The 11,630-nt window shown below is 39.4% G+C and overlaps 2 protein-coding genes across 3 annotated transcripts in view; both read left to right on the top strand.

The window, feature by feature from the left end:
• LOC112053533 (putative serine protease K12H4.7) overlaps nt 1-11,630 on the top strand; it is a 74,651-nt gene that overhangs the window by 3,232 nt on the left and 59,789 nt on the right. Inside the window, exons 4-6 of the mRNA XM_024092980.2 lie at nt 755-890; nt 1,409-1,556; nt 10,646-10,805. Of these exons, the coding sequence (XP_023948748.2) occupies nt 755-890; nt 1,409-1,556; nt 10,646-10,805 (444 nt within the window). The remainder of the gene's footprint in view (nt 1-754; nt 891-1,408; nt 1,557-10,645; nt 10,806-11,630) is intronic.
• LOC128199764 (uncharacterized) lies at nt 3,842-9,464 on the top strand. 2 transcript variants are annotated; one of them, XM_052890930.1, is made up of 2 exons: nt 3,842-5,319; nt 8,364-9,464. In XM_052890930.1, exons 1-2 carry the CDS (start codon nt 4,686-4,688, stop codon nt 8,375-8,377), a joined length of 648 nt encoding a protein of 215 aa, XP_052746890.1. In that variant the 5' UTR covers nt 3,842-4,685; the 3' UTR covers nt 8,378-9,464. The 2 variants fall into 2 exon arrangements, with proteins under 2 accessions (XP_052746890.1, XP_052746889.1); XM_052890929.1 differs by having other exon boundaries at nt 3,846-5,565.

Below are 11,630 nucleotides of genomic sequence, written 5' to 3'. Positions count from 1 at the left end.
ATGTTCTATACAAATCTTTCTTGGAAATGCTTTCATTTGATAATAATTTATAAAACGATTAAATTAGCTTTGACTGTGTGTATGTCTGAAAGTTAGAGATTTTTATTTAATGACAAGCTAGGTCTTGACTATGATCATATAATGCCCCTGAAAATGCAGTCTTAGATGGAAGCGGGATGTCTTTGCCTGTAGGCTAGTTACTAGCCACGACCTAGGCCTACCAGCAGAGCAGACCTGAGCCAATTTAGAAAATAATAATATGCTCCCGACCGACTTTTCGGTCACGGCGGCTAATCTCATGGTGAGATTAACCATGTACGCAGGAGATATTATAGTGCACAAGTGTATACGCAAGCACAGGTGCACTCTCTCTTCACTCACTCTCGAAATCCGATGGGACGGCAGACCGACACGACCGGTGAGAGATCAGTTGCAGGACCGACAGCTTTACGTGCTCTCCGAGGCACGGGGGTGTACTAACACCGCCAACTTTCCAACTCCAGGCTGCTATCAAGGTTTTCCTTGTAAGAAAAATCCCAATAACCTATTTCTTATTTTTTTTTTTGGCCTGACCCGGATTCGAACCCTGGACCTCATTGTCCGTAGCTGAACGAGCTAACCAATGAGGCAGTTAAAAATTTAGAAAATATAATATCTATAAATGACCCGAGCTGGCGCCGCTGGATTCAGTGGCGCCAGAAAGGTCATAATATCTACTTTTTTATGTTTTATTGTTAATCATTCTTTGTTACAGAATATTACCAAGTTGTTGTAAATGCACTACGTGAGAAAACCGGTGCAGAGGATTGTGTCAGTCAAGTGAAATTGGCACATCAACAAATCGAAACAATGATTAAGGCGGATCCTGCAGCTATTGAAAAAGAGTTCAAGTATGTGCAAATTAATATGTTCACACACTAAGGGACAGCTCAATTAGCGAGCATGACCAGTGACGACAATGGTCAAGTTAACTGAAGTTGCCACATATAGTTCACTCTGAGTGTTTGGTCACTTGTTCTGTGAGAATGAATACGACCTTGCCAGTTAGTATAGTGTGGACAGAACAACTGGTCGTATCATAATGCCACCAACTGCAAAAAAAAAAACCAAAAAAAAGCTTAGATTTTGCGTCCATTGTTGCCACATAGTGCGTGAAGTGCCTAATCTATCTATGTACAAACTAGAAACATGGTCCTCCACCGCGTCTGTCAGTATTAGAAAACTACTAAGCGAATTTTCACAAAGTATTCATCTATGATTCATAAGAAAGATTGATGTATGTAATTTGTCAAGGTCTTGGTTATTGCAATGTATGGTGGGATATTTGTTTATAGATCTACAAAAAAGTCCGCAATGGCTATCTATCTGTTAAGGATTGGTTGATAATGATGACTTTCTTTGATTTCAGATTATGTAAACCATTCTTGAAGGCTTCCAAAAATGATTTGAAGAATTTTTATAATTCGATAGCCGATGATTTTGCTGATTTGGTTCAATACAATGAAGACAACCGCATCGGTGTGAACGGCAAACGCAGAGCTACTACGATTAATTCGGTAATATTTTGGTATTGTATAGTTCTATAGTTCTTCTAGTATCTATTCCGTGAAGTCCGTTTGGCTTTGGGTGTAATGGTAAAAGGACAGACCAAAAGTTTTGTGCGTGCTACCGCCCTTCAGTTTTAACTGTACAGTTATATCTAATTTTAGGCAAAACCATTAGATAAAACTGTACAATTGTCAATTTTGTGTATTCAGGGACGGTTTAACTATACAGTTCGACTTTGTAGTTAAAATGCAGATCTGTAGGCCACATGTCTGTCTAATAAAATATATTGTCAAACGCTTATCTATACTAATATTATAAAGCGGAAGAGTTTGTTTGTTTGTTTGTTTGTTTGTTTGTTTGTTTGTTTGTTTGTTTGTTTGATTGAACGCGCTAATCTCAGGAACTACTGGTCCGATTTGAAAAATACTTTTAGTGATAGATAGCCCATTTATCGAGGAAGGCTATAGGCTATATTTTATTTTCAAAAAAATTAGGCATCCTTCCTGAAACTCCAATAATGTAACCCAAGATGTACATGGCGTGTGTTCGCGCCTTCCCAAAAGTCTGCTAATTCCCTCAAGCATTGTCATTGCTATTCAAAAGGCCAAGGGGTTGCAAATACAGCAGCGTCATTCACTCGACCGTAAAATGACCTCACTCTCAACCAACACGCGCACGAGACGGTTGTAGCTTGCCAATTTGTCATCGGACCTAACCTTACTTACAATAAACCTTTTCAACCTTCTCCAAGTTTTTCTTTACCAGCATGCGCTGCAAAAACTATTGATGTTAGAATAAAATAATGTATGACAACTTTGTAGAACACATCATTTTCTACAAAAAATGTCGCGACAGCATATATCTATCTATCTATCTATACTATAATAAAAGAGTAGAAATCGAGTGTCTGTACTTTGACCAAATTTAACTAAAATCAAGTTAGGGCGATTAGAAATGAGCAATAGAATACAAAAATATTTTTTTTTATTTTCTTGCCTGTCTGTCTGTCTGTCTGTCTGTCTGTCTATCTGTCCGTCTGTCTGTCTGTCTGTCTGTCCTTCTGTCTGTATGTTCGCGCTATTCTCTGGTTCTGCTGAACGGATTTTGACGCGGATTTAGCTTAATCTATTTTATCACAATAGACTATAGATTAAGCAAAGTTCAGGACAACATATAGGCTTTGTTTCATTAAAATTGGACAGATAGAAAAAAAGTTATCTTGAAAAAACCGGATTGCTCAAATTGATTCGCAGGCGTTATTTGGAGAAACGAGTTTTCAACTAAAACTGTGTAATATCGATATTGAGGCACATATTCTATACTTAACTGACCAATTTGTTTATTTGGTTGAACGCGCGAAACTAATCTCAGGAACTACTTAAAAGTTCAGGTTCAAACTGAATAATCCTTTTTGTGTTTAAATAGTCACATTGTCTACTTTTTTATCGTATAACGATAAGCAAGATTTATTACTATAAAAAGAGCACGAATTTGGCGCAATAGCTATTAAATACTTATCTATACTCTATACTTATAATAAAACTGTAACAGGTCAAATTACAGAACTTTTTGATTAATTTAAAAAAAATATATATCATAGGGCATTATACAATCGATACTGAATTCAAAAATATTTTTTTTCTATTATTTATCTGTCTATCTGTCCATATTTTTTGTTGACCAGGCATCACACTGAAACTACTGAATGAATTCAAATGAAACTTAGCACGGTTTGAGAACATAACACGGAGCAGGTTATAGAATACTTTTTATAGCGAAAATAAAATCAGAAGGGAGTGAAATAGGGGTTGAAAGTTTGTACGAAAAGTCCTCCTTTTTCCTGGTCAATTTACGCAAGCACAAAAAACGCGCTTTAAACTTTATTATAGACCGGCATTCGGCCGGGAATTTGTGATAGGGCCTTTGACCGTGACTACGGCAGGGCATTTTACCAAAGCACAACAATCGGAACGCGCGGCCTTCGGCCGGGAATTCATGATACAGCCTTCGACCGTGACTACGGCTGGGTATTTTACCCAAGCAAAAAAAAGCGCGGCCTTCTGCCGGGGGTTTGTAATATGGCCTCTGATCGTGGCTACGGCTGGGCATTTTACCGATGCACAAAAAACAGAACGTGCGGCCTTCGGCCGCGCACTTTATTGGAGCCCGGCCTTCGGCCGGGAGCTTATGATAGAGCCTGCGACCGTGACTACGGCCGGGCATTTTACCCAAGCACAAAAAACGGAACGCGCGGCTGAATCCGGGGGTTTGTGACAGGGTCTTCGACCGTGGCAACGGCTGGGCATTTTACGCAGAGACAATTAATTGCACGCCGGCCGTCGGCCGGGGGTTGGATAGGGCCTCCTACGATGGCTACGACTGGGCATTTTACCCAAGCACAAAAAACGCGCACTTTATTGCACACCGGCCTTCGGCCGGGGGTTGTGATTTTGTAATTATCTATACTAATATTATAAAGAGGTAAAGTTTGTAAGTTTGTAAGTTTGTAACAATTTTTTGAAATGCGGTAATCTTCGAAACTACTGGACCGATTTTAAAAATTCTTTCACCAGTAGAATTCTACGTTATCGGGGAGTGCTATAGGCTATATTTTATATTTCTATCATATATAACTACTGAGATATCGCGGGTTTTCTCTTACAGGTCAGACCGAAAAACTTACTTATTCGCATGCGCTGCCTCAACCATTGCGTATAACTGAAATAAATGTATGGAGGCTTTTTGAACCTTTAAAAGTTCTACAAAAAAGTCCGCGACACCATATATCCATCTTTTATATTTTAGCAGATATAGTACCTTTAGTACTTTAATAAATTATTTAAATTTTAAACTAAGGTTTACGTCATTATTTACACAACTAAACTTAAATCCTTATCAAAATAAATGATTTAATAATCACAAGGATATTATAGAGATAATATTTGCCCTTTACAGTATGTTAATTAGTGTTATTATGTGGGTAGTATTTTAATCGGCTTGACGCGGCTGCGCCCGCGCCGTCATGTGGCAGTCCGGATTATAGACTAATCACGTATACAGTGTTTCATTTCCATCCATATAAATATTAGAGAAATAACAGTGGCGACGAGTTATTACGAATTATTACGCGTGTAAACATGGAAAAAGTATCAGTTGGATTGATAACAGTGTTTAACCACGAACAGCAAGACTGGGACTTGTATAAAGGACGGTTAGAACAATGGTTCCTAGCGAACGAAATAAACGATACCGACGACAAGTCGGGTGTGAAGCGCCGGGCGATCTTACTAAGCAGCTTAGCGGAAACGACGTTTAAACTCATAAGGGATTTAGCACTACCTAATGAGGTTGGATCTCTTTCATACCAGCAAGCGGTATCGTTACTTGATGGCCATTTAAAATCAAAAAAATGTGGGTTCTCGGAACGGTTCAAGTTTCATGGTGCCCGGCAAGAACACAGTGAGTCCATTAGCGAGTGGGCTGCCCGTGTACGTGGTTTAGCAATGGATTGCAAGTTCCCCACAAGTGTTTTAAATGAAATGCTGCGCGACCGGTTCGTCCTTGGGATGGTTCACGGCAAGGTTCGGGAGCGATTGTTCGAAAAGTCTTTAGAAGGGCTCACAATGGAAAGGGCGGTACAAGTGGCTGAAAGTGTGCATTGTGCCGTAGAAGGTGCGCGGCAAGCGGTCCCACAGTCACAGGTTCAGGATTTGACCTTCTCGCCAGTCGTCGAGGTGCACAAAGTGTCGGCCCAACCGGCCGGCTCTCAAGGTAGAAAAGTGACAAGTGCTAATAAAGGAAGTGTCGTTAATTCCGAGTCGGTAATTAAAAATAATAGGAAGTGTGAAGTGTGCGGATCCGTAAACCACGGGAATCAAGTGTGTAGATACAGGTTTTACACCTGTAGGCGGTGCAGGGTCAAAGGTCATTTGGCGCGCGTCTGTGTAGCAGACAGAGGGCGCGACCAACAACATTTCTTACAATATTGTACGGAATCTCGGGCGGATGGCGATGATGGTAAGCGTCTTATTTTTAATCTTCGCAGCTATCGCGGCGAACCGATGCGGGAGACCATAGTGGTGGATAGCGTATCTCTGTGCTTTGAAGTAGACACCGGCTCGGCCGTTACGGCGATAGCAGATTCGACGTATTATAAATATTTCGCTAAACATAAGTTAAAAACCAATACCAAATTTTTACAAAGTTACAATGGCAGCACTATCGATACAATAGGAGTGTTACCTTTGCAATTTACATACCGGGGCAAAACGGAAATCATCGACGTATATGTGGTAAAAGGCGGTGGCCCACCCTTACTCGGTCGTGATTTTATATTTAAATTTAACTTAGAAATATGCTCTGTAAATGCTTGCATGCCGAAATTAGATTGCGTTGAGAAGCTAGTAAGCGAATACCCTAAATTGTTTTCCGATTCATTAGGATGTTGTAAAAATATTGAAGTATCTTTGAATTTGAAGCCTGATTCAAAACCGATTTTTTTTAAAGCGCGTACGGTGCCCTTTGCCCTCCGGAAAAAGTTAGAAAAGGAATTAGAGAGGTTAACGTCATTAGGGGTCATTGAACCGGTGCAATTTTCTGAATACGCGAGTCCTATAGTGCCCGTTTTGAAAAATAATGGTGACATAAGGGTGTGTGCAGATTATTCAGCTACGTTAAACAAACAACTTTTAGTTGAAAAATATCCGCTTCCACGAATTGAGGAATTATTTTCTAAATTGCATGGCGGAGTAAAATTTTCCAAATTAGATTTGTCTAATGCGTACAACCAGCTGAAATTAAAAGAGGAATCGCAATTATTAACGGTCATAAATTCTCACAAAGGTCTTTTTAAGTACACACGCCTTGTGTTTGGATTATCAAGTGCACCGGCTATATTTCAACGAACCTTAGAAATAATTCTATCAGGCATAGATGGAGTACTTCAGTTCCTTGACGATATTTTAATTACAGGAAAAACGGAACAGGAACATGTAAATCGGTTAAATAAAGTTTTTAAGAGATTAGAGGACGCGGGGTTGGTATTACAAAAAGATAAATGTATTTTTTTTCAGGACTCTGTATCGTATCTGGGTTACATTATTGATAAAAATGGATTACACAAGTCACCAGATAAGGTCAAGGCTATTCTTAACGCGAAAGTCCCTACGAATGTTAGCGAATTAAAATCGTTCTTGGGATTAATAAACTATTACAGGGGGTTTATTAAAAATGCTTCAAGTATTTTAAGTCCTTTACATTTGCTTTTGAAGAAAAATGTTGTTTGGAACTGGGAGGAAGCACATTTACAGGCTTTTGAATTAATAAAAAAGCATTTAGCTTCGGAAAATACCTTAGCACATTATGATCCGGACGCAAAAATAGTTCTCACTGTGGACGCGTCACCCTTCGGTCTTGGAGCAATTTTATCCCAAATAGGGACCGACGGGTGCGAACGACCTGTTTCTTATGTGTCTAGGTCATTGAATTCAGCGGAGAAACAGTACAGTCAAATTCAAAAGGAAGCTACGGCGATTATTTTTGGTGTCCGTCGGTTCCATCAATATTTATATGGCAGAGCAGATCCATTTATTTTGAGGACTGATCACAAGCCGTTGTTGTCTATTTTTCAACCTGGTCGCGGTATACCCGAAATTACGGCCAACCGCTTGCAAAGGTATGCGTTGTTTTTGTCGGCATATAACTACAGCATAGAATACGTTAGTAGTGCAAATAACTCTGCCGACTACTTAAGTCGCGCCGTAGAAACGCCGACGGGTAACAATACTACGAGTAAGAATGATTGTAAGCGTGTAGTAGGTTATAGCGCAAATGATAATAGTTGTTATATGAATTTCGTGTGGGACGCTAATTCGATGCCCGCAGTTTTCCAGGATGTGTTGCGGTGTACCAAATCTGATAAAAATTTGTCAAAGGTTAGCGATTATATTTTAAACGGTTGGCCGAAAAAAGTGCACGATAGGGATATAAAGCCTTATTTTAGTTGTCGGAACGAGCTATCGATTGAGAAGGGTTGCGTTATGAGGGGGGCTAAATTAGTTATTCCCAAGGCTATCCAACAAACAGTCATTAAGGAACTTCATACAGGTCACTTGGGGGTAGCTAAAATGAAAGCTACTGCACGAGAGCGGTTTTGGTGGCCAAATATGTCCGCGAGTATAGAAGCAGTGGTAGGTAACTGCGACGTGTGCATGCAGCTGCGCCCCGCGCCCCGCCGCGCGCCGCTCACGCCGTGGCCTTTTCCTCCCGAACCCTGGTACAGAGTCCATGTAGACTTTTTAGGGCCGTTTAATAATAAAGTATACTTAATAGTAGTTGATGCTTATTCTAAATGGGTGGAAGTTTATGACGTGAGCAATGGTTATAGTTCTAGAGTAGTGATTGAAAAGTTAAGTGAAATAATGTCGAAATTTGGTCTTTTTAATACTATATGTAGCGATAATGGTACGTCTTTTACATCATCAGAGTTTAAAAATTTCTGCAAGTACAATGGAATAAATCATTTAACTTCACCTACGTACCATCCGGAAAGTAACGGCCAGGCAGAAAGTTTCGTGAAAATAATAAAAAATGCATTAAAGGGCATTTTGTTATCTGGAACATCAAAAAAAGATATAAACATTAAGTTAAACGAATTTCTATTTCATTATCGCAATTCTACGCACTCCACCACAAATCGGTCTCCAGCTGAGATATTGTTCGGTAAGAACTTACGATGTAGGTTAGATTTATTAAAACCGGCGCAGCAATTATCGCCACTCGACCGAGCGATGTCAAATAATGTAGGGAAAAATCAGTGTTCGCAGATTAGGCACTATGATGGGAAAAGAAAAATAGATTTTATAATTGGTGAAGTTGTGTTAATAAAAACTTATAATAAACCAGTCAGTGTCTGGGCTAAAGGCATTATATTGAGAAAACTAGGCCGGTCCGTGTACGTAGTGAGACTTACAGATAGTAATGTGGAATTTAAAAGACATAAGAGTCAAATTTGTAAATTGAAGGGGGAAAGAGAGGTCACGGTTGATGAAGAGATCATTGCGAGTAACGAGAACGAGTCAGGTCCAAATGCCATATTACCTCCGGTGATATTGAAGTCGCAACCAACAGGTTCTCAGACTCGGACGGCAGTAGTAGAACCGGCAACCTGTGGTAGTGAGATTACTAACCAGAGTCCAGAGATACCGCATATGAGACCAAATCAAGAAACAAACCCAGACCCAAGCACTTCGACATCTCCGACTCATACAGCCGTCCATTCACCGGATGCTAGAACCCCCAGATCCAAGCGGGCTCGCAAGCCTATACATTTAGACTACAGAAAATATTTCTGATAATTATTTTTTAATTTGTGTAATTGTAAACTATTGGTGGAGGGATGTTATTATGTGGGTAGTATTTTAATCGGCTTGACGCGGCTGCGCCCGCGCCGTCATGTGGCAGTCCGGATTATAGACTAATCACGTATACAGTGTTTCATTTCCATCCATATAAATATTAGAGAAATAACAATTAGTTATATAGTTTCGGAGATAATACAAAATTTCTGAAAGTCGCAGAAATGCCGCTATATAACGCCCCGCGGTTTCAATGACGTGGTTCCCGTTCCCGTATGAATATGAGGACCAAACATAGCCTATGACACTCGCAAATAATGTAGCTTTCTATTGGTAAAAGAATTTTCCAAATCGGTCCAGTAGATCCAGAGATTACCCCCGGCAAACACACAAACTTTACCTCTTTATAGTATTAGCATAGAAGTCGCTTGGGAAATTATAGTCTTTTGGTCATTGCACCACGCACAAAAGGCTGGACCAATTTTGCTGAGGGTAGGGATAGGATAGAGGTAGGGAAGGGGTAGGATAGAGGTAGGGTAGGGGTAATTTAGGGAAAGTGTAGGGTAGAGTAGGGTAGGGTACGTATAAGGTAGGGGTAGTGTAGGGTAGGGGCAAGGTAGAGGTAGGGGAAGGATATGGAACGTATAGGGTAGGGGAGGAGTAGGATAGGGGTAGGGTAGGGTACGGGTAGGGTACGGGTAGGGTACGGGTAGGGTACAGGTAGGGTACGGGTAGGGTAGGGTTAGGGTAGGGATAAGGTAGGGGTAGGGAAGGGTTAGGGGTAGGGAAGGGTTAGGGTTAGCGGTAGGGGTAGGGAAGATGTGTACATAAGTAAAAGCGAAAGCGAAAGAATGACCGCTATCACACAATAATAATATATTTTAAAGACGAAAGTTTGTGTGTGTTCCTCCTTTACGCTGCGGCTGCTAAAGCGATTTGGATAAAATTTGGAATGGAAATAGATTTTATTCTGGATTAACACATAGACTACTTTTCATCCCGGAAAAATCCATGGTTTCCGAGGGATTTCTAAAAAAACTAATTTTACGCGGACGAAGTCGCGGGCGTCCGCTAGTCAGAAATAAAGCAGATTTTTAAACAAGTGACGAATATCTCAATTTATTTATTATTAGAAATTGAGGTTTAAATTCCGTCTGTTAATTTTCTCATAATTTTCTTATAGCCTTCACTCGGGCTTTATTACGAATCTTTTGACACGTTATTCATTAAAAAGTTATTTTAGGTGCTACGGTAACATAATATAATAATAGACAGCCAAAGTTTTTCAAAATTACCCTTCCTTTTGGCCTAGTCATAGAAATAGACAACTATAACAGTGTCTTTCATCTTCAGAGATTAGATCTTCTTTTACTGTTAAGGCCATATTCTTAAACATGGATTAAGATTTAAACAACAATTTTCTTCAATGCAAAGTGAACTTTAAAGTAGCAGTAGTTTACTTTACTTTGCAGTAAATCTTAATCCACGTTTATAAATTCTCGCAATAGTAGTTGCCGCATTTGAAACTACCTTGTTTTTTTAGTGGTTAACATATTTGGCTGCGGATCTCGGGGTTAGGGTTCAAGTTCTGGATCGCGCTATGACATATTGAACTTTTCCTTCTTCCCAGAATTTTTCAGTGTAAATTGTCAGCCTGGAGTCCGAAGTTGGTCGTGTCACACCGACGTGTCTTGGGAAGGTTTATTTATCTCTTATATATTAACAAATAGTTTAATTTTTAGGTTTGCAGTATGATAACACAGCAGCCTGAAAGACCAGCGTATAAAAAGTTAGCTGAATTCAACTCTATAGTTTTGGGGGAAGCTAACCAAACGTGTCTGGACTACAGTTACGACTACATGATCAATGAACTTAGGAACGTCACATGGGGTACGGAAGGAGGTGAGAAACTATTTGTCAAGGAATTCCTTAACTCTACATCCATTGGTCACAAGTCCTGGACTTTGCTCGGAGTTGTTTTTCTCTGCCCAGTGAATCCATGGATTGCTAAGATATTGTCTCATTAATATAATTGTAGGGGAGACCGGGTACAAAAGTAACATTTTGAACATTTACATTGATTTCTGGTTATACATGAATATTTTATAGAAATGAATAAAACCATTTAAACATCCCATTTATGGTCTTTACATCGGTATCTCAATTTTGCTTTTTATTGGTCATTTGATATGAAAAACAGAGACTCGAAAAAAAATGGGAAGTTGTTACTTCCGACCACGTAGGCAGGACGAAAGTAACACATTGTGGGTCAAAAGTAACAGACTGAAAGGGTTCGTAAAGAAAACAGTATGACATACTAAATCAACATATTATTTATTTCAAGTCTTTGTATTCAAAGAAGTTGCATTCAAAATGCTTAAAAACTAAAAAAAGATATTTAAAGATAACAAAACAAATTATTATTTCTTCTAGTAATGAGATCAGTAATTTTTTAACTTTATGTAATCATTTTTACAATCAGTCTTATTTTATTAGCATCATCATCGACATATTCGGCGTGTGACATTTTGCACGAGAGACATTGAACCCACTGTTCACTTGGCCGGCTATTGCCAAAGGGTTCTAAACAAACGAGACAATAGCAATCTTCGTTGTCTGAATTTCTTTCCTTCTCTTCAGCTGCCTTCTTTGTCTTTTTTCCTTTTCCCTTCCCTTTTGTAGATATTTGTTTACTTTTTTTCGTAACTTTTTCTTGCCATTTCCAGT

This window comes from Bicyclus anynana, chromosome Z, assembly GCF_947172395.1.
Source record: "Bicyclus anynana chromosome Z, ilBicAnyn1.1, whole genome shotgun sequence".
Taxonomy (NCBI): Eukaryota; Metazoa; Arthropoda; class Insecta; order Lepidoptera; family Nymphalidae; genus Bicyclus; species Bicyclus anynana.
The sequence above is the reverse complement of the archived record's forward strand: the minus strand, read 5'-3'. Positions and strand labels throughout refer to the sequence as shown.